We start from the raw sequence: 24,350 nt of genomic DNA, 5'->3' as shown, positions 1-24,350 counted from the left end.
GCAGCACCATACGACAGGTGACTCGTGAATAAAATGAGTACAAAACAGCGTTTCCAACAACTTGTCACTGTTATCGACTGTTTGGATATATAAATATCAGTAACTGCTTTACTTTACCAATATTTAGCCTTCATTATTAGATAATCCACAGTGCTTTTACATACATTGCAAAATGTTTACATACACACAAATACGATGATGTCGTAATATATATGCTAAAGAAGTATACTTATAATACTCGTTAATGCCGTTTACTGTAACACATTACACGCTTACATAAGAACGTGAGTTGCGTGCTTGTTACACAAATAAAGTTGAACAAATGGACAAATTACTATAGTATAATCATTGACAAAGACTGCCCGTTTATTCTTAGAAAAAATGAAGATGAAAATATTTGAAAATTGCACTTAAGAATATTCTTAAGGACTTTCTGTAATTTATCTTAGGAAAGTTCTTATATTTTCTCTTAAAGTTTGAGTAAAGTGGCATTGAAATATGTGTTCTGAGTTTGTCACACAACAGAAAAGTGTGTTATTAACCACCCAGCCAAATTTGAATGGAGAGAAAAACATCCAAGTAAATAAAATAAGTTCTCAAAATCTTGGAAAAATAAGCAGGACTCTCTGCTCTCAAATGCTGGGGGTGTGTCCACTGTTGGCGCTGAAGCTACGCCCACTCGAAGCGCTCAACCTGAGTCCCCAGCCCAGTAGGCTATATGTGAATTGTGTGAATACGTTTTAGGGGAGAATTCATACACGCGCGAGTCAATGCGCGCGATATTCATCAATATATAATTCACGAGCAGGTTAAAAGGTTTGTGTATTTGGTGTGCTGTCCGAAAGGGGGCTCTGAGCCCGGCAGTTTCTTCCGAACACGGAGTACTCGGCCCATCTCCGGAGAGAAGGCTCCGGACCCGGTATTAGCCCGAACCCAAAGCGCGTTGTGGTTACAAATAGCAGCCAGCAATGTTCAAAGATAGCATTTGTGCACGGAGGCAGCTTAGAGAGACAGGCTTCATAGGCAGCGTATAACGGAAGTCTATTTGAATTATAAACAGAGAGCGTCTTTGCTATAACCAATAACATATTAAAAACTACAATACTAATTTCTCACTAGAAATGAGTCAGAGTCTATAGCCTTGTGGTTAGTGCGCCGATATATGGCGCTGTTACGCTCCGGGTGACCCGAGTTCGAGTCCCAGCTCGTGGTCCTTTCCCGATCCCACCCCCCTCTCACCCACATCGTTTCCTGTCCTCGTTGTTACTGTACTATAAATAAAGTCAAAAAATGGCAAAATTAAATCTTTAACAAAAAAAATGCAATCAAAAGTTATTGAAAGTGAAAATTAAACCTACATTTATACAACACAATGCTCCAACGGGCGTTTCGGCCGCCATTTTATTTTTTCGAGCGTGAGCCTTCTCGACCAATCACGTTCCTTGCATGTTGTTATGGAAACGACAGGTCTCCGTCATTGGTTAGCTGTGAAAAATGTGCTAGTAAAAAGTAGGACTTTTTGTCCTAAAAAGTAGTCCTAAAAAGTAGGACTTTTTTCCAACCTCAAAAGACGCTCTGAGCTGCAATAAAAGACACTGGCGCTGGCGTTTTAAAAAAAAGCGCTCAGGACTTTTTTGAAAACACAGTTTACTCCATAGGATTATAATTTAAAACAGACGCTAGCAGCTTCAAAAAAGAAGTCCAGTGTGAACAGACAAATTTGTCTATTCGTAGTGGTTCTCTCTTGAGCTGATAAGGTAGATGCTGGAATTGCTGATAGCGAACCAGACGGGTGGATGGTCATTTGGCGTGAGATTTGTTTAGTTGGGCAGATTGAGAGCCTGAAAGCGTGTGCGAAAAGCTTACAACCCTGAGCTCATGATTGAGCAGACACCTGATACTAGGCGCTGTAGTGATAGGGCAGGGGCCATGCATTCTTGGACGCTCCATTGTGTCATCGATCCCCCGTTTTAGCCGCGCCCAAAAAATCCTGAAAAGAGAATTGGTGAAAAACTGTTTAACGGTTTAACTCCACAATTCAGTACTACATACTTCTGAGTCTTTGTAATGTGTTTCAGCAATACATTTCTAACATCTATAATGTGTTTAGAAACAATTCTCAGAATTCTCTTTACCCGTACTTTAAGAACAGTTTTGTGAATCCGGCGTGTTTGTGTGTGAATTATGGAAGAATCTGATAGAACTGAATTGGTAGAGGTGTGGTAGTGTGTGCTGCTTGCATATGCCAGTGAGTTACAGTATGCTGGGAAATGTCTTGATATTGTTGCTGCTGGTCCAGGAAAGCATTGTTGCAATCATGAGGTGTAAATCCTGTACGATTGAGGATGTGTACAGGTGTTGATTTTGTCCTTCAGGTTGTGATCATAGTTTGTAACTTGTCAATGTAATCCTGTATAGGATAGAGGTGTTTCATACACATAGTACCCTATAGGCGAATTTAAAACTTTATTATGTGCATGTGTGTGAATGGGGGGTCCATAAGACACTTGTGCCCAGGTGCCTCTGAATTCTTAATCCGGGCCTGCCCTTACCCACTGTCTGCACTTGGGTCTTCTGTCCTTGCACTCAACGTTCGTGACACCATCTCTCACATATCTGCCAGCTCATGTCACTTCCAATTTTATAAAAGCCGCTCTGTCTGGAATTAAAGTCACTTTGCATCTTTAAATCAGTCAGTATCTGTTCTCTCGAAACGTGTCCGCTGTGACGCGAGGTAGGTTCACACGTTTCTATATTATGAGTTATGAGAGGCAAGAGACATCAATTAGGGTCTGAATTATTCAGTTTTTAAGAGTTAATTATTCAGTCGCATGTCCAATTAGCAATGAATCACATCAGATCTTATTAAATATTGAAGGCAGAAGTCGGCGAACGTGGAAATGTAGTTGTTGGTAATGACTTTCCTTACGTTATATATTTAGCATTTGCTCTATTCGGGACATTTAAAGGTCTACAGACTGAGATACGTGACAGTCTCTCACTCAGAACATTAAAATGCAGGATTTCATGATTTTACATGTTGATCTCATAGGAAAATGTAAATAGTTCATATGAATTTGTGACAAAGTCTTCCAACAGCAATGTGAAAGACTGACAGCATGACAAGACACATGAAAACTGTGATAAAAATCCATGTTATCACATGAAAAACTTACTTTTGAACTTTTTTCTAAATACAATATTACTGTTGTATTGCGTAAAAGTAAGCATGAACTTGTTTTCTTTACAGTATTTGAGGTCTGATGAAATACAAAGCATCTTGAGCGTTATTTTGACCTGTTTCTCCAGTTTTCTTTTCCGTCAAAAAAAATCTTTTTTGGGGGATAAATATTATTAGTAGTGTACAGAAACATATATAAATAGTCAATTCAAAAATACAAAAAATAATTTTGAAATGATCTCTTAATTTTGGCTGTATACGACCTAATGCTTCATTACTTCAGCTCTTTTATCGTTCCTTTTCTTTATCTTTTGTTTTTGTAGGACTCTCTGCGTCTGCCTCTCTGGTTTCTCTTGCCTGGATGATCGCTTCATACCAGAAGGTTCTGCGTGACTCCCGCGACGATAAGCTCCCCATGTCCTACAAGGCCGTGATTGTCCAGATGCTCTGGCACCTCTTCACTATTGGTGCTCGGACGATCGCCTTCGCCCTCTTTGCTTCAGTCTTCCAGCTCTACTTCGGGATCTTCATCGTGGCCCACTGGTGCGCCATGACCTTCTGGATCATCCAGGGCGAGACCGACTTCTGCATGTCGAAGTGGGAGGAGATCATCTACAACATGGTTGTGGGCATCATCTACATCTTCTGCTGGTTCAACGTGAAGGAAGGCCGTGCCCGATTCCGATTGGGCGTGTATTACTGCGTGACCTTGATCGAGAACGTCGCGCTAACCGCTGCTTGGTACATCCACAGGGGACCACACACCTCGGACTTCTACGCCCTGATTATCGTGTGCGTGGTGGTGTGTAGCTACGCCCTGGGAACTTTCTTTATGTTTGTGTACTATTGCCTGCTCCATCCAGACGGGCCCATCCTGGGCACCCAGTGGAGCTGCGTGGAGGAGGGAATGGGGGTAATCGGGCTGGGTGGCATCGGGGATTTGGGTACACCTTTGCCCCAACCTGACGTTGTTACCAGTCCACCCAGAACGCTCCAGAGGACTACCGGTGGGGATCGGGAGACAGGGGCAGGGGACAGAGACAGTACACTACCTGTATTTCAGGTGAGGCCTCCTGTCGTTCCCCCAGCCCCCTCCCCGCGTCACCCGGGAACTGAGGGTCCCGTTATCCGCATCGACCTGCCAAGAAAGAGGTACCCGGCCTGGGACGCCCACTTTATCGACCGTAGGCTAAGGAAGACCATCCTGGTGCTAGAGAACACGTCTCCTGTGACGCCTCGTATCCGGTACCAGAGTTTCAGCAACCCCAAAGAAGTGACTGAGTATGAGACTACAGTGTAGTGGTGTTCAAAACTCCCACCACCAGGGGGCTCCACCTTCCTCATGACATCTCTATGCAGAGGTGGGACAGATGACTCACGAGACAGATGGTGCCGTGAGGTTCCGATCCCAGACGGTCGGCATGGTGCTACATAGTGGGACCCTCCACATGTTTGGCATAAGGGTACATCTGTTTCCCGACTGGTCTGGCACTTCATGCAAGAGAGAAGTAAATGAAATGGAGCATTTAAATGAACAGAGATGCACAGAAAGTGACTCTTGGAGAGGGACATGCCTTTCTTAATATGCACTGAATGTAGGATGCTCACCACAATGGTGAGGAGAGAAAGTGGACACATGTAAAATATAGATGAACTGACCAATCAGTATTGCTCAGGATCAGCCTGATTACCGTATTGGTCCGTAAGTTTAATGTTCCGGTGACCTGAAAACAGTACAAATCGTGTATTATTTGCTTCTGTGAATGGTGAGGTTAGCGAGTTCAATCAATCATCCGTTTCCTCAAGAGTACTTCTGTATTTATTGACCGACTGACTTATTTACTTATTAGATTTATTTTTTATGACTCTGTGGCCATGTCTTTGATATAATTCTTCTTATTGAATATTCATATATAGATATTATCTTTTGTTATGTGTATATAATAGAATGGTGCCGATGTGTCTGTATGAATGTTTTCGGGTTGTCTGTATGTCTGACTGGTTATGGGTCATGCTGCATTGTTTTGAGATAAATGAAAAGAAAAAAGTAATATTATAAGACAAAAAGCTGTGATCGAATCGTAGTTGGAAAAAAAATGTAAAAAAATATATGACAGCCTCGGAAAAAAGTAAACAACTACATTGTGTGTGTGTGTGTGTTTGGATGTTTTAATGAAAACAAGATCCTTTTTGGTGATGGGTATGATCATTTCGCTCTGCGACTGATCATTTAAAGTGAAACAGAGTATTTTTGACACTATGAAAACCCAAAATGATTGACGAAGTGAATTCTACTCGTGTGGTGAGTAACTAGAGGAGCAAGTTTTGGTTTGCGCAGTCTGCAAAACCCTTTTATATGTTTAGGCGCTCATTTCACTCATTATTTTGTTATTTGGAAGGGGACGATTGCTGTGGTTTGAGAAGTTTGACTTCTTGAAGCACTTTTGAGTTACAACGATTGTAAATACCTCCCTCCGATTACAAAATTATCACAAGGCATCAGCTCTCTCTCTCTCTCTCTCTCTCTCTCTCTCTCTCTCTCTCTCTCTCTCTCTCTCTCTCTCTCTCTGAGGGATTTTGGTCTCAAAACCAAGCAAGAATACACAGAGACATTGTGGGTAATTGTCAGTGACAGGATCCTGCTGTCCAGTGTAAAGATTCTGATGGAGAAGCAAATGATGCACGCTTGCTGTAATTATGCTGCACTATAAGGGGGACGGTCACACAGGACATGCACACGCTTTCAGTCTGCGCTATTTTTACATTTGACTTTGGTCATGTGTGGCTTTTTTATGCTTTTTTACCTCCATTCAGAGAACCCTGCATTGGGTTTCGTTTGGTCACCTATTGTCATAACTTTTACAGAAATTTACTGGATTTTTTTACAGATTTTGACAGAAAATGACTGCAAATTTTTACGAAAACGTGGAAAAAGGTTATTTTACGTTTTTTACTGGTGCCCAGTTTTTTTATGGGATTTTACAGTGTGCAAGAACGTGTTCTGTGAGTACAGTAATTTCTTGCATCTTAAAATTTCAGCTCTGATCTGTCATTCACTCATTTACTCATTCATTCATTTTCATATTCGGTGTCTCTAAATTAAAAACGTAGGAGAATAATATCAAATAAATTGTATTAAATGTGCTGTAAATTTTGGCCATTTTGTTAACTTCACTGACACTGTTTTCATCCTCTCTTTAAAACTCTGCTCATCAAAGTCTTGATACAAAAGTGTTAATACATGTTACACAGGGGCGGAACTACAACAGGTGGCCCACCCAGTCAGAGCCAAGAAAATTATTTTTAATATTATTAAATATTATTTTTTTACCTTAATTCTAAATTTGAATTGTATGAATTAAATGAAAACATTTTAATTGTTTGTTTATTAATAATAATATCCAAATATTATTAAGAATGCGCTCACGTGACGTCAGTTACGTTACGGCAGTTACGCTGCGCGCCAATATCGCTGTCTGTAGATTCTCTTTCAATGATCAGGTAAACATGGCTAAACAAACAGCTATCCATGTGGCAATTTTTCAAAAAGCCACGTCTAGATAAAGAAGCTGAAGAAACACACACTGAGGCACCTGGAAATGAAGGTGAAATACACACAGCATCATCCAATGAGTCGAGTGCTAATGGCAGCATTTGTGCTTCGGCCTTCACTGATATTCTCACTCAGCCGGCTTCCGAATTAGTAAATCCAATTTGTCCACCTCCAGATTAGTCCGCGATAAAAGAACAGAAAATAATTGATGGATTATTTTAATAATTGATATCGTAATTGATGGAAAGCCATGCTCCTTCAGTTCTTATTGGGATGAACAGTTTAAATGGATTGAATATAGCAATACAAAAGGTGCCATATTTTGTAAAGCATGCAGACATTTTCCTGAGGTACACACCGAGTTTACTTTCACAAGAGATGGTTATAAAAATTGGAAATTACTCCGGTTGAAAGGGAGATGCGGATTATTCCGGCCCACCCACAATTTTACAGGCCCACCTATCATCTACTTTCTGTATGTTACATGGTGACAAGAAGAATGAAACATACACTGAGATGAATCTATTGACAGCTGCAGGATCATTAAGCATGTACATATGATGTGTGTTTGGCCTGAGTTTGTGAATGTGGCCCTGTCCTGAAAGCCGACCCACCATTATTTCCTCTCCTCACTTCTTCTGCTCATGCCCTTAACAGGGTCAACAGCAACCTCTAACAAAAACACAGAGACACACTGGGGTTCTTCAGGTCAACAGTACACTCTACGAGAGAGAACTTCACTTTTACACTATATGCAATCCAGCAATACATGCATTGTTGCCATGCAGCTTTACAGTAAACATATATTAATACAGACAGTAGTTACACAAATGAAATAAAAAAAATATTTGGATGTTCTACTGGGGAAAATAATAGAAAAGGCTGCATGAGTTACTTCAGTTAAAACCATTCCTAAATAGCTTTTTCAGTTAACACTGTATGAGTCTGAAAGTCATATTCGATTATATTTTGATGAAAGATACAAGATAGTTTCTTTTCTTTGCAATAATGTGCACAAATGAATTACAGGGATAGTTCATTCAAAAATAAAAATTCTGTCATCATTTATTCACCCTTTTGTCATTTCAAACCTGTATGACTTTTTTTCTTCTGCAGAACCCAAAAGAAGATATGTTGAAGAATGTTGTGAACTGGACCCCATTCACTTGCATTGGTTTTGTGTCCATATATTGAAGTGAATGGGGGCCAGAGCTGTTCGGTTACCAACTTTCTACCAACTTGTCAAACAGCTTCGAAACGACAAGAGGGTGAGTAAATGATGACAGAATTTTCATTTTTGGGTGAACTATCACTTTAAGCGCAATAACTCTGCGTGTTAATATAATACTAGGTTTAATGTTGCTTTAATGTTGTCTTCAAACAGTTCACTGCTGTCTCAGGCTTCATTACGGCACAGATCATCTGCCTAAAATTTCCTGGGTCTGTTTGGCCACTGCCCCAGTATGGCATTGGGTTCATGTGATCTGTTCCTCCTTAAACTGAGCTACCATGTTTTCCTGGGATGTTCAGCAATCCTACTGCAGTGTCACTAGAAACTTTACATTTCTGCATAACTTAAAGAAGTTCATGTCACGGGATGTACTCATGGGTGTAGAATATAACTTTTAATTAAACATACATAGTGAATGTATCCGACACACTTTATTGGGCAACTCTCATCCTCTGGATGTGCAACACTGAATTTATACCACTGAATCGCCATCTCAATGCTTAGCAGGTTTGAGTTTGACATTAGAAGTGGTGTCAATCATGCTGCAGTTACTGATAACCGGCACCTCTACGCTGCACAAATGTTAAAAAGTCAGAGCTGTTCCAACTAGGCTATAACATTGCTTTACACTATCAGAGGATATAAAGGTTATAACTGTGGGTTTTTGAACAGCTTTTTGGTGGTGAGTGAGCATGCTGTCTCTCTGCAGGTGTTTAGCTCTCTTCTATTCTCCTACAGTGAAACCTCACTCAGAAGTGCCACTCCCCATTATATGACAAGTCCTGGTGCACACTGCCCCCCTGTGGATGCAACCAGTAACTGCAGCATGATTGACACCACTTCTATAATGAGGTCAAACACGCTAAGCATTGCGATGGATGGCCATACAATGTTTAAGGATTTCTAAAGTCCCAGAAATAATAGATTAGTTTAATAAAAATCACTTGTCTGCATGTTATGTCATATCGACTTTGACTTTTATGTCATATCAACTTTGACTTTGACAGTGTTGGGTAAGTTACTTTGAAAAAGTAATTAATTACTAGTTACTAATTACATATTCAATAGTGTAATTAGATTACTGTACAAATGACTTTCTCCAAAAGGTATTTAATTACTTATTACTAATTACTAATTACTTTCTATATCCTACATCAACCTTGATTAGTTAAGTGATTGAAGGATAGACATGAAACTGCTTATTTAATTCATTCAAATAAATAATATTAAACTACATAAAGTACTCTTATTTACTGACCAAAGTATTACAAATGTGAGAATTATACATTAAAGCATTCATTTTAAAGTTAGACTTTGAATTTTGATGTCAATTCCACTATTGCACACACATATTACACAAAGTATTTAGTTTAATTACTTTAGAAGTAACTGTAATTAAATTACAGAAAATTAAGAGTAATCCCTTACTTTACTTTTTCAAGGGAAAAGTTATTAAATTACAGTAACTAATTACTTAGTAACTAGTTACACCCAACACTGGACTTTGACTATGTGAATCCGCTAAACCAAGTAACTTGAATATGTACAAGGGTATAAAGGGGCTGTTATGTCACTTCGAAGTGAAATGGACCAAACTCTTCACCCATTCACTTTTGTGGCTAGCGCATTAATGTAAGCATGATTATTTACTTGTTTCTATAATATTTTACATGTACATTTATTTATTACACGCTTTATCCAAAGCAACTCACAAAACAGAGCATTTGCCGTTTTTCATGAACTAATGCTGTCAACAAAGCCGCGCAGACTTGAGATTTGATGGTGTTTACAGTTGTTTCATGTAGCGTAGGTACTAACTTGGTCCCAGATGTTTTCCCTAAAATTGCTTATATGAAAAAAATGAGACAATTGTTGAAACAGAATTAGAGCAGCTGAATGAATGCCGGTTGTATAGGCAAAATAATTTGCATTTGGGTAAATTCGATGTGAAATGTTTGAGTTTTTATATAGCCTACTGAAATCGTCAGTAATATTCACTTTTGGTTTGAGACCTGGCAAATCTAAGCACAGTTTGTGAAATTGCTGCGATCGCTTCTGAAACTATTTGGAGACATTTGTAAGACTTCTGGCTCTTTTAGAAGAGAGACTTTATCGTCAGACACTGACAGACAGAAATGTGACAGGGCAGAGATGATGTTTCATCTCATGCTGATATTTCTTTTAAATGTTTACTTTATTTTCAAAAACATTGATAGTGAATTTTTAATAATCTAACAGTGTCGATTTAATTATTTACTCAATCTTATAGTTTTATTAACATAAATTTTCGTATCAGTGTTGTAATTAAAATCTTTTCATTGTCACCATGGTACGGGGGACACGCCCCGCCCCCTCTAATGCCCCGCCCCCAATTAATCGAGTACTCGTTTTTCAAACCTGTCCAGTACTCGAAATGAAATATGATCAAAAATGCCCATCCCTACTGGAAATCATTGTTCTTCCTCTGTTAACCATGGTTACCTGCAAGGAAACACGTGCAGTCATCATTGCTTTGCACAAAAAGGGATTCACAGGCAAGGTTTTTGCTGCTAGTAAGATTGCACCTACATCAACCATTTATTGGATCATCAGAAACTTCAAGGAGAGAGGTTCAATTGTTGTGCAGAAAGCTTCAGGGCGCCCAAGAAAGTCCAGCAAGCGCCAGGATCGTCTTCTACAGTTGATTCAGCTGCGAGATCGGGGAACCACCAGTGCAGAGCTTGCTCAGGAATGGCAGCAGGCAGGTGTGAGTGCATCTGCACGCACAGTGAGGCGAAGACTTCTTGAGGATGGCCTGGTGTCAAGAAGGGCAGCAAAGAAGCCACTTCTCTCTAGGAAAAACATCAGGGACAGACTGATATTCTGCAAAAGGTACAGGGATTGGACTGGGGTAAAGTCATTTTCTCTGATGAATCCCCTTTCCGGTTGTTTGGGGCATCCGGAAAAAAGATTGTCCAGAGAAGAAAAGGTGAGCACTACAATCAGTCCTGTGTCATGCCAACAGTAAAGCATCCTGAGACCATTCATGTGTGGGGTTGCTTCTCAGCCAAGGGAGTGGGTTTACTCACAATTTTGCCTAAGAACACAGCCATGAACAAAGAATGGCACAAAAACATCCTCAGAGAGCAACTTCTCCCAACCATCCAAGAACAGTTTGGTGATGAACAATGCCTTGTCCAGCATGATGGAGCACCTTGCCATAAGGCAAAAGTAATTACTAAGTGGCTCGGGGACCAAAACATCAACATTTTGGGTCCATGGTTAGGAAACTCCCCAGACCTTAATCCCATTGAGAACTTGTGGTCAATCCTCAAGCAAAACAAAAACCTACAAATTCTGGCAAACTCCAAGCATTGATTATGCAAGAATGGGCTGCCATCAGTGAGGATGTGGCCCAGAAGTTGATTGACAGCATGCCCGGGCGAATTGCAGAGGTCTTGAAAAAGAAGGAGTCAACACTGCAAATATTGAGTCTTTGCGTAAACTTAATGTAATTGTCAATAAAATCCTCTGACACTTATGAAATGCTTGTAATTATACTTCAGTATACCATAGTAACATCTGACAAAAACATATAAAAATCACTGAAGCAGTAGACTTAGTGAAAATTAATATTTTGTGTCATTCTCAAAACTTTTGGCCACGACTGTATATGGCGTACGATGGCCGATCGCATTCATACTACAGCCATTCAGGCAAAACAGTACGTACCCATTTATCCCCCGTTAAGTAGGTACTTACTGAAATTGAGTACCTACTCATTGAGTATGCCATTTCGGATTCAGCCATTGTCAAATAAATTGATTCGTACACGCCCCACTGAATTCAGAACATTCCCTGCGTTCCAATCCGCATACTATCCGTCCTAATAGTATTCGAAAGTAGATTTAGAATGTCCCAATAGGCCCTTTTCACATGACGTCACGCATCTTCTGAAACAGTGTTTGCTTACTTCCACCAGCACTACTTCTCTGCGGGAGATGTAATGTTATCTCTTTTACTTGTTAATTAGTGAAGGTTCAGCAGTTATTTTTTCCTCACGACCCGATCAAAACTTCTTCTTCTTGGTTTTTACCGGCATCTTGCAGCCATTGTGTTGCACTACTGCCATCTGCTGGTGATCCTCAACTTCTCTGTTTAGTCAAGTCATATTCTTGCTATAAGTCCTGGTAGCTAGATTCCGGGTTGTTTTTGTTAAACATACCTGCATTTTACTGAGAAATCTCCGGTATGATAGCGAACCGGAACTTGGAATACACTGCTTTGCGAAACGCGGAAGTTAACTGACGTCATTGTGAAAACGGTCTATTAGTAGTATGTTGAAAATAGTGTTCCAAAGATTCCCGGATGGTCTACTACTTCCGGTAGAAATTCGAAGTGCAGAATGATGCTTGTCTGATGTCTATTTCGACATTTACTCTTTTGTGCCAGGCCATTTTATTTCGAATGTTCAGTTAATAATAAAAATAAATAAATAAATAAAAACTCTTGACGGCTGATATTACCCACAACTCACCACGAGTAGGCGGAGTTTTCTTGATTTTTTTCAAGAACTGTTGTGTTTGTTTTATCAGCCATGCAGGTGTGGTTTAAGTAGCCTACCTGTGTTTTAGGCTTCTGTGTCAACGAGTGCCATTAGTTCCTCTAATCAACAGGGAAGTGTGTGTGTGTGTGTGTGTGTGCGTGCGTGCGTGCGTGCGTGCGTGCGTGTGCGCGTGTGCGCGTGTGTGCGTGTGTGCGTTCATGTTTGTATATCCCGGTGGGGACCTAAACATGAATACACACCAACACATGGGGACTCGTGTCACCGTGGGGACCAAAATTGAGGTCCTCAGGGGCAAACAAGCTTATAAATTGTACAGAACAATATTTTTTACAAATCTAAAAATGCAAAAAGTGTTCTATGATCTTTAGGTTTAGGGATAGGGTTAGGGATAGGGGATAGAATATACAGTTTGTACAGTATAAAAAACATTACGCCTATGGACTGTCCCCAGGGGGATAGTCAACCAAAGCCGTGCGTGTGTGTGTGTGTGTGTATGTTCACTTTATAACTGTGTGAGTATTGTGGCTGTGTGTATATTATCAGTACTTTGAGATTGAAGGTGCTGGGGATTTTAGACTCTCTGGTGGAGTTTCCTGTCCAGCAGGAAGTGTGTTTCCTGAGTAGTCCTGCTGGCTCCAGGGGGATGAGAAGAGATTGGGCCTGTCCTACAGAGAGACACACAAGCTAGCATCAGGCTGCTCAATATGGACTATGAGCCCAAGCGAGTCAAGAAGGTAAGTTCATATCGGTCACATTTTTTGTAAGAATATCTGAGCACAAGGAAGTATTTTGGCTGCGTCGTTTGTTTGTTATACAGTATGCAGCACATTTTCTATGAACCTGATCATGTGACTTCTTCTGTTTACATTCATATACTGTTATGTTTGTGAATGTACATTACGACAGAACTGCCAAAATCACTGCCCAAGTGCTAACTTTGTGTGTCAATCAGATCTGTTTGTTGACACATGTGTTATTTGCTAAATGTAACAACACTTACAGGGAAGGTATTTTTATACATCTATTAAAACAGGCCTACCGTTTGTTGATGTATGATCTTCTAGTAAATTTAATTTGAATGACATAGCCCTATGTAATTAGACGTTGACTATGTTTTAAAATTCATGTGTTTTAAATTGATCTTGGTCTGATTCATTGGTGTGGTGTTTGTTATTTTGATGGAAGATTTCCTAATGTTTGTAGTACCACCCAGTAGGGTACAAATCTTTTGAGACTGTATTTTCAAAGATTTCCATGCTTAGCCACACTACGGTTTCAAAGACTGGTAGATCATCTCAGGGGACAGAAGCTTTCTGGTGGCAGGACAAACACAAGCTTACACTCAAGAGATATGATATCTGTATGCTACTGGGTTCTTATGCAGCTATACGGTATCAGGGCCTTGCAGAACTGATCATATAAGAAGCAAAAATATGCCTGTGTGCTTATAGCTTATTACACATTGGCCCCTGAATGTCTCATGCCAAATGTATAATGTTTGGGTACACCTGTCATTTGAAAACATCAAGCAATGTAAAGATGTGTAAAGTTTTCTTTTTACCAAAACAGAAGCATGACCATAATGTCCTTGAATATTGACCATAATGCCCTAATAAGTTTTAGTCAAAAATTCTTGTTCGTTCGCTGCCATAATATTTCTGTAACACTGTTAACACAGTTTTGTTATTTAGACCAATCTTCAGGAAAAGAGAGCGGACGTACCTTCTATCCATGCGTTTTTAAAGGAAATGACATTATAATATGCCATTTATATGAGACTGGGACAAACCACTCCTTTTTGAGAAGGGTTTTCTTAGTGGGTAACTTCATTGACATTTCTTTTTCAGACACACATGTCTAGACACACAAAGTATGATATATGACAACAAACACTTATTATTTTTGGAGAACACGTCTTGATTATTTTAAGTAATTGACGGCAAAACTATGAAGTTCATTTATATTTGAGATTAAAAGTTTAAATGCAGAGTAGAATGAGCAACTTTACAAAATCACATAGCTGAATAACCAAGTTTTGTGTGATATAAACCTTTTTTTAACAAAATATATGACTTTTTTTGTCTGTAATTGGGAAAAGACAATTTTGTAGGAAAATATACGCTGATGCATTTTATTGAGGACAATATATTAAAACTATATCCAACAGGGCTATGGGAAATACCATCATGAGAGGCTAATTTTAGCATCATATTATTTTCAAATATTATCATATTATGTATTACTGATGAGGTTAAAGGACTGAAACTGGACGTGGTAATGGAGTTATTGTTTGGGTTTAATGATGGAATTATGCGACAGGGTTGATTCATTAGTCTGGATTTGCCTTGTGAATTTAATGCATTTGGACAGACACCCTGAAAGCTGTCAGGATGATCGATAAGCGCCATTATAGTTCACATCTGATATGAGTACACACATTCCATCATTGATGTGTCTGAAACGTGATTGATTTATATGCATTACAAAGATTTACACGCTGGTTGCATGTTCCCTCTTTAGCTCCACATTGTAAATTAATGCGTGAACACACATGTAAGGTTGTCAGGAGGCATCTGGTCTCTAATCTGTCTTCTGCGTCTAACAGCTGTCTCGCTGATGATGATGTCACAGTTTGAGCTGCAGGCTGCATTTGAATTACATCATCATAACAGTAGATTTAAACAGGCTTTCACAAATCAAGCCAGGGAATGTATTAGAGATTTCCGAGGCACCACGCAATAAAAATGCAACCAATAAATATTATATATAATGTAATCAGATTTTTTTTTTTCAAATCACTTTTTGCAAATATATCCAAAATGGCATTGGTCACAAAACTTTATTTAAAAGATTTATTAATGTTTCTCTCTTTTTTTCTATTAGGGCTTTGTGTCACCAATAAAGCGCGTGTTCTCTAAATCCAGCCGGCGACAGACAGACAAAATCAGTTTGTATCGTAGACCTCTGCACACTGTCCCTCTCTACCCACCTGACTACCTCATCCATCCAGAGAGACTCATCTACGACTATGTGGAGAAGGAAGTCAAGGTTACTCAAATGTATATTTTCAAAAAATGTGATTCAAGATTGACAGAGTCTAGGCTATGTATTTTAGCAAGTTTGACTTTTGTGAATGTCACCAACAGTTCCTGGGACACCTGACATGGGTGTCATGTTCTTTAAACCCATCTAGCAGAGATGAGCTGCTGCAGCTTCTGGACACAGCCAGGGTGAGAGCAGCTTACACAACACTATCAGCCCATTACTCTGATTTGTCAAGGCCATAATGTATATATTTATATTTTGAGGGCGGACTAGTGACAAACCTTGGTCACTTGTTAGTCTAGTGATACAGCAGTTGAGTACTTACACATATACTTCAATAACTATCAATAACTTTTGACTGTCTGTCACATCACCACTTGAAACTTAAAATTGCATGTTACTTTACCTTCATGTGGGTTGATGTCAAACGACTCAAAACTGACATTTACCCCAAAATAGTACATACAGATCAACTTCTTAAGCTTACTGTTGTCAGTCGGGTAAAGGAGACTGTTTTTTCTTGCTCAGTTATATTTATTTAAAGTTTACAGATGGCAGCTTTAAAGGGGTAATATGACACGGCTAAAACGAATATTATTGTTTGTTTTAGATGTAAAGCAATGTGTATACAAAATTTAAAGTTAAAAAACGCTGTATTTTCCACATACCGTGCATGTTTGTATCTACTCTTTGCCCCGCCTCTCTGAAACGCGCTGATATTTTACAAAGCTCATCGCTCTGAAAAGCGAGGTGTGCTATGATTGGCCAGTTCACCAGTGCGTAGTGATTGGTCGAATACTGCAAGCATTTCACGGAAATGTAAAGCCTCTTACCATATTAGGAACATCAGGTTCCAAAGCAATTGTACTGACAGACGATACAATGAAATTTACAATTACGCCCACCTTAACTACGTGTAGATTTGGGCGGTCTTAGTCAAATCATGTTACGAAGTTACGTAGATTCACCGAGGTGTGGTTACACAAGGCGTTTCAGGCAAGTCTGGTTGAGCATTAGCTTTTACATAGAATGCATCTTTTGTTCCCACACTTTCATTTGTGCAATTTTACGTGTCTAATACATGCACGGGCAACTTATAACACACCAAAAACACAGAAAAACACATACTTCCGCCATATGACCCCTTTAATAAACCAAAAGGGAATTACAAAAAGTGCATTTTGGGTAGGGGCGCTATTTGTAGAGGCATTCCAAACAAAAGTAAACACCTCAATCCCTTCATAAGTCTGTTAGTAAAGGGCACTGGTAATGAGGTATTGGTCATTTCAAGGAAGTGATTTCCGTTTTTGATTATGTGATCTTGCGTTACAAGTTCTTGTGATGGATTTTAAAGCAAATATGTTCAGGGATTTAGACTTTACATACAAATGTAAACAGACTAATTCAATTTGTCTTTACTTTTAATTAGTGAAATGAAAATATGATTGAAGAGTAAGCTCGTTTTGTTTGTAGGACAGTATGTTTAATTAAATAGCAGCGAATTTGTTTATTTATATATTAACTTTTTTAAACACCAAGCAGAGCAAAAGAAAGCAATTAGACAATATTTGACAATGTGTATTTGCAACAGGATTTGCGTTGCTTTGTCATCATGGTAACATTTGATCAGTCCCTTCGCCAAGGGAGTTCCAAACGCACACGATAGAGTAATGCCCCAAAGACCTTACTTCAAGAGCTCTGCCGAGGGAGTAGGGCACTTTCATTCGTAAACCACCCCAAGTGATCCACAGGCAGTGTTTTTCTGCTGAAAATACCACTACCATTTTCCGTTATTGTTTTTACAGTGTGCAATAATTTTGTTCTTGAAAAATTCAAATATTTTTTAAAGCATATGTGTTGTTGTAATTTTCACTTGATTTAGAATTTTTTTTATGTTTTTATTTTGTTTTATTTGATTTCATTATTTCTGTAGAAGCTGAGAGTTTTGCCTATGAAGACCAGTGTAGAGCAGGACTGCATTCTCAGTCTGTCTGCCCGCTGCCTGCTGCTCACCTGGAGGGACAATGAAAAACTGCTGCTGAGAATCCCCACACATGAGATCGCTGCTGCCTCTTACCTGCGGGACGATGCACTGCACCTCGTCGTGCTCAAAACTGGTCTGTAAACCAGAATCAAAATGCTCTTTTATTGATGATACTTTACAATAAGGTTGTTTTTGTTGTTAACATTAGTAAATGCATTAACCAACATGAACTACATGAGTAATGTAGTTTTCCAGCATGTATTAATAATTGTTAATGTTAGTTAATGTCAATACAATTGTTCATGTTAGTTCATGGCGCATTAACTAATTTGAACAGACACAACGTTTGATTTTAAAAATGTATTAGTAAATACTGAAATGAACATGAACTAAGATTTATAAATGATGTAAACGTATTGTTCATTGTTAGTTCGTGTTAAATTCAGCATTTAGGTCATACCAAATACAATGTGTGTGTAGTTTTGATTTAGATGTTTCTCTTCTCAGGTCTTAATGTGGACACTGTGCTAGCAGGTGACAGCCTAGAAAATAGACCTACCGGTCTTGAGAGCCGCAGACAAACCATAAGCAATACTGATCCCAGACCTGCAGGAGGCACTATGGAGCGCCGGCACACCATCTGTGGTGTGGACTGGAAGCTATCCTCTCGCCATGAGCCCAAACAGGGCAGTGTGGGAGGAGGAGGTGGAACTGGAGGAAGCAGTGGGGACAGTGGCAGCCTGGAGAGGAAACGTGTGAGCGGGAGCTGGGAGCGCAGGCAGACCCGGAAGCCTTGTGGAGGGAGCTGGGAGAAACGGCCGATGAGTGGGAGCTGGGACAGGCGGCCTGTAGGCGGAAGCTGGGAGCGGCGTGGAGGTGGAGTGGTTGTAGTAGGAAGCTGGGAGAAGAGGCATGGGCCCGGAGCTAAACCGGGTGGCAGCTGGGAGAGGAAACACACACCGGGCGGAAGCTGGGAACGCAGGCAGGCTTGCACAGGGAGCTGGGAGAGGGGGAGGTCATACGGGAGCTGGGAGAGGAGGAACCATAACCCATTAGAACCCATGCCATGCCCAGATGCTTATTGCAACCTGATTATACTGGCTGTGGAGAACAGGGTGAGAATGGTTTACAGTAATAATGAATGGGTGTGTCCTAAATCCAATAATGTGAATGAATAAATGAATGAATGCGTGCATGGATGGATGGATAGAAGTAGACAGTAGTGAAGTGAATTGATATATGGGTGAATGAATAAGTGAATGAATTGAGGGATGGATGGATATATGAATGAAAGAATGAGTAAAGGAATTGAGGGAAGGATGGATGGATGAAAGAGTGAATTAACGAATTGATGGAAGGATATATGGACTGATGAAAGACTGAATTATGTGATATATTGGTGGGTGGATGGATGGATGGATGGATGCGCTACTAGGCCATTAAAGTATGTGGATGAAAGAGTGAGTAGAGGGATGGACAGATGGATGGATGGATGGAAATGAGTGAATGACAAAATAGATATATAGGCGTAGATGGATGGATGGATGGATGAAACAATGAGTGAATGCATTAAGGGATGGATGGATGGATATATGGATGAAAGAGTGAGTGAATGAATTAAGGGATGAATGGATATATGGATGAAAGAGTGAGTGAGTGAATGAATTGAGGGATGGATGGATGGATGGATGGATGAAAGAGTGAATTGATGGAATGATTTGTCATTATTATTCATTGATGTGACTAGTAGAGACATGGGTAAAAAAGCATTAATGTTGGTTGGTTGTATAGACAAATATTTTCATTAGCAGTTTGAGTTGAATTTTCTAATTGTGCCATTTGGAGAGTCATATATAGTCACTATTGTATAACTTAAGGAACATTAGGCTGGGCTGTGTGAAGGAATCAGGCTGTGGAGATTCCAGTTTGGTCAGAGAGCGTCATAGTCACAGATAAAAATGCCTCACGGTGAGCTGTAGCTCCACCCCCTGCGGTGACCACACTGATGAGATGAGATGTGTCAGTTGTGACAGCGCTCGGAGCAGACTCCCCTGTGATGTAATATCCTGGCTTATATAACAGCATGCTGTGTCAGTGATCGCTGCACACGTGTGTATGTCTGCCTGCAGGCCATAATATGGAAGGGATTGTGTTGACACACATTACAGTCTGGTTGCTTTTGTGGATGTGAAATGTGTGTGTAAGAGAAAGAAAAGCAGAAAGGTGAATGTATGTTGTATACTAATTTGCTTTTTTTTTTAAACACACTCCTACAGGACGCTGCAGAGGAATACTGCGCCCTCATTTGTCAAATGTTTCAGATCATCTATGGACATCAGACCATCGAGTGCGTCGACAGGGCGGGATACCATTACACCATGCCTGACCGCTATTGGCTGCAACGGAGTGAGTGACGTCACCATTGACATTTAGAAGCCAATTAGAAGTGATCAACCTACAGAGTTGGATGGCCATTAAAAACATCAATTCTTTGGTTTACACATGGTGGGTCACTACCCCAAAATAGGTTGCAGGTCTGTTCTGAATCATGAACCACAGAGAACAAATAATGCTGAAGGAAAAAAGTGAACCCAACAGTAGCCTAAATATGCGTAGTTGTGAGGTAAAAATAAATAGATTTATTAGCTTTTATAAGAGAGGACAAAACTACTTTAAATCATTGATTCAATGTAGTGTTCATCGATTGTATTTTGACTATGCTTGAAGTGACACAAATAGAAACTTTGTCTAAAAGAAGTGCCTTCTATACACTGATTTTATCAATGTAATACTAAGCTCACCAAGATATGTTTTACAGTACAGTTTTCTTTTGCCTGAAAGCACAAATGAAGAGTTTGTTTCCAAAATGAGATAAATCTGTTTTTAAATGTTTTCAAAAATCATGTTTTTTATTTTGTTATCATGTTCTTATTGTGTTTTATTGTGTTAATTTTTTTGAGGTATTATTACTTAACTGAAACAACCCAACTGCAGTTTGATTAATATTAATTGGAATGCACAATACATTTTTTAAGTGATCTCATTTTGGAAATAAACTCTTCAAATATACATGTATGACATGTCTCTCTCTTTTGCCATCAATGCTTGTCCAAGGTGACAGCTGTCTCACTGATATGACATATGGCTATGACACAGACTTCAGCTGCTGTAGTTCATAGTGAGTATGTCTCTGTTTGTGCATTCTGAAAATCACTGATGCATGAAATCTGTGTTTCTGAATGACTGTTGATTTCTTAAAGCGCTAGTTCACCCACAAATAAAATTTACGTCATCAATTCACCCTCATGTCGTTTAAAAACCTGTATATGATTCTTTATTCTGTGGAACACAAAAAAATATATATTGAGATATATATATTGAGAAATGTCTCTGTGATTTTGTGTCAATACAATAGAAGTCAATGGGGTCAATGTTTTTTGGTTTCCAACGTTCTTCAAAATATTTTCTTTTGTGTTCTGCATAAAAAATAAAGTCATACAGGTTTAAAATGACATGAGGGTGAATCATTTTGTGAACTATCTCTTTAAATCTGGTCTGTCGCATTTTCAGCTGTTGTCAGTAATATCTGCGCCACAAATTCCTAAAGTGTCATAATGAATGTCATATTATCTTCAAGTGATGATTCTCAGGAGGCATTTGAGGCGTATTACAGTGAGAACTACAGTGAGAACTCATCCCTCTCCTGTCATGACTCTCATCGAAGCCTGGCCTCCACACACAGCGACTCGGAGCCGTCTAATGCCAGCCTGCAGGAATACATGATCATAGTAAGATTACTTTTAAAATGTAATTGTGTCATTTAATCATCCTCATGTCATTACAAACTTATACCACTTTCTTATGAAACACAACGCCACGTTCCACCCCAACCCCCCCATTTCCAATCCTGGTATAAAATAAATCTGTTAAAATTCTGTAGTTTTTATCTGCTGTGTTGTTGTTGGTCAGTTGAGGAGTAAGCTGACGCCTCAGGAGATTCAGCAGTTTGCTCTGTTCCTGAGAGAATACAGACTGGGCGCTTCCATAGAGCAGTTCTGCACTGACCTGCTGGAGCTCTATGGAGACTCACGCAAGTTTCTACTGCTCGGTGAGAACGCAAAGCACAACAGACATCTCTCGTTTCCTTTCTTAAAGGTATACTCCACCCAAAAATGTACCATTTAGTTGTTCCAAACCTATATACATTTCTTTGTACTCATGAACACAAAGAAAGATATTTGGAAAAATGTTAGCAACTGACATTTCTGGGACATCATTGACTACCATAGTAGAAATAAAATTGTATAATTTTTATTTTTGTTCTGTTGAACACAAAATTAGATGTTTTGAAGAATTCAGGAAAGCAAACAGTTATAGGGCACATTTGACTACCATTTTCATTTTTCCTACTATGGTAGTCAATGATGGCCAAGAAATGTCAGTTGCTAACATATTTATTTGTTTTCGACAGATCAAAGAAATTTATTTGAGTAATTCATGATGACAGAATTTTAATTTCTTGGTGGAGTATCCCTAAGCAAATTGTGTGCCTGTTTTGACCCTCTTCGGGCATAACTGTACCATTGGGTTATTTTGTTCTGTGGTCAGTAAATTCCTTTCTACTAAACTTTCACCGAACGATTAAAAGTCATGAATGATCAGATATGTCATTGCGATCAGAGTTTGTGTATTAAGTGTCTATCATTTATTAGCTCATTAGACGGGTATTGGTGTAACATGCAGCTTAATGAATATTCATGAGCACCTGGTCATAAAAGTCGTTTTAGCAACATCACACATTCACAGCATGACAGAATTACAAATCCCGCTACTAACACCAGTCCGTGTAGGAAAAGAAACATGATCCTAGACTATAAATAACTCTACGAACAGGATTATAAATAACTACGTACTGTGAATCGACATTATTACAGCTGTCACAAACACACATTTAGAAGACACACATAAAAAGACAAACACACATAAACATTTAATTTATGCATTAAATGTTATAAATAACAAATAATCGCAGAGGTGGTTTGTCACCATTTATTAAATATACGTTTTGTGAATGGGCTTCTGAAGTGAGCTGGCCAGACGTAGAGCAACACAGGTTACACAGAGCGATTGTATGCAACTGAGACACAATTACATAACGCTCTCACAAAGCTACTTTATACCTCTGCTGCCTGTACACTCATCTGACCTCACACGCCAGCAAAAGGCTGAGTCAGCTCGATACTTACATACAATGTGAGACTGTCTGTGTTGGGTAAATCAATAGGCATTCAGTATTGTTAGTGTCCGTTTTTAGAGCAGAGTTGCGGTGCTGAATAAGGCCACTTCATCACGAACGCTCGCACGCTGCCACATTCTCACGGGAAAAAGCTGTTTGAGTGGAAGTACTGTGCTTATCTGTCTTAGAGATCTTATAAACAGCTTGGAAGGCAAATAAATAGTAAAAGAGAGATTTTTGTTTGTTTGCATCTGTATTTGTTTAGATAAAGGCACTAAAAGAACGTTTTTGTGGTACATTTTTAATTATTTAGTATTAAACTGATAGTTCACCCAAAAATGAAAATCCTGTCATCATTTACTCACCCTCTTGTCATTTCAACCCTCCATGACTTTCTTTCTTCCGCAGAACACAAAAGAAGATATGTTGAACTGGACCCCATTCACTTCTATTGAATGGACACAAAAACAAATGCAAGTGAATGGAGTCCAGTTAACAACATTTTTCAAAAGTCTTCTTTTGTGTTCTGCGGAAGAAAGAAAGTCAGAATTGTCAGAATTTTCATTTTTGGGTGAACTATCACTTTAAATATTTTTGTTTCAATAATATTTTATTAATTTATTTAACAAATGTACATGTATATCATTTAACTTTTACCAGGTCTGAGTATTCCAACCCAACAATTGTGTGTAGTCTATAAAAAAAAACACAGAGCTATGGTCATTTCTCACGTATTTCCTCTCCCATGTGACCAGGCATGAGACCCTTTATTCCCGATAAGGATGTGGGAGTCTTTGAGACTTTCCTGGAGGACATTGGGATCCGAGAGGGCGGGATCTTGACGGATAGTTTTGGGCGAATCAAGCGGAGCATGAGCAGCACATCTGCCACAGCGGTCCGAGGCTATGATGGCTGGTCTCACGACTTCAATCGCAGAATCGATGACATCACACACGACATTGAGGCCTTGGGCTTCGAGGAAGGAAATGGTGACATAGAAGAAGAGGACTATTACCTTTGAAATAGCCCCAAATTGATCTCTCCTGTTTTTATAGTTTTAATGTAAAACTACTGTATACCTGATGCACTGGAGAACATCTGAAAACCGGTTTTATCTCTCAAATGTTCTTCTAACTTTGGTGTAATATACTACTGTATCTCTATTATGTCTTTTTATAAAAGTTAAACATTTATACCTGCATGCACGTTGCCTGACCACAGAGGTGCTGTTTATTATTTTTGCATCCAGTTTGCATCTGTATCTGAATATCATTTGCATGCAGGGTTGGTCGTTTCATGTTTCTCGTGAATGAATTCAGAGCACCATCACAGTGAGGGAGATCCAGAAAGAGAGTTTGTAATATTTGAAGAAAAGGTCACCAAGACATAAAAGCAAAAAAGAGGGTTTTGATGATGGCAGTGATAAAAGAAGGAATAAGGTTTTTCACACCCGGTACACAGTAATCTTCTCTGTACTGAACTGTGCTCCGGTCTGCAGGGAGACTAGCTCATGAAAAACTCAGTCATGGCATTCTTTCCAGAAGCACCTTGCCACAATGCAGTGCCCTTCCCCT

At 39.4% G+C, this 24,350-nt stretch overlaps 2 protein-coding genes across 2 annotated transcripts in view; both read left to right on the top strand.

Moving 5' to 3' along the window:
- The window catches only part of xkr7b (XK, Kell blood group complex subunit-related family, member 7b), a 55,528-nt gene extending 50,200 nt beyond the window's left edge, over positions 1–5,328 (top strand). The window contains exon 3 of the mRNA XM_057363065.1: positions 3,505–5,328. Within this exon, the coding sequence (XP_057219048.1) occupies positions 3,505–4,481 (977 nt within the window). The 3' untranslated portion in view covers positions 4,482–5,328. The remainder of the gene's footprint in view (positions 1–3,504) is intronic.
- A 7,449-nt stretch (positions 5,329–12,777) lies between these two features.
- Positions 12,778–23,977, top strand: ccm2l (CCM2 like scaffold protein). Its single transcript, XM_057363064.1, has 10 exons — positions 12,778–13,245; positions 15,395–15,559; positions 15,658–15,741; positions 17,490–17,673; positions 18,048–18,655; positions 19,817–19,946; positions 20,655–20,718; positions 21,178–21,328; positions 21,510–21,648; positions 23,532–23,977. The coding sequence occupies exons 1-10, from the start codon at positions 13,216–13,218 to the stop codon at positions 23,795–23,797; spliced, it is 1,821 nt and encodes a 606-aa protein (XP_057219047.1). The 5' UTR covers positions 12,778–13,215; the 3' UTR covers positions 23,798–23,977.
- Positions 23,978–24,350: the final 373 nt, after the last annotated feature.

This window comes from Triplophysa rosa, linkage group LG21 (genome assembly GCF_024868665.1).
Source record: "Triplophysa rosa linkage group LG21, Trosa_1v2, whole genome shotgun sequence".
NCBI classification, from domain to species: domain Eukaryota; kingdom Metazoa; phylum Chordata; class Actinopteri; order Cypriniformes; family Nemacheilidae; genus Triplophysa; species Triplophysa rosa.
Note: the sequence above shows the minus strand (reverse complement) of the source record. Positions and strands in the feature narration are given on the sequence as shown.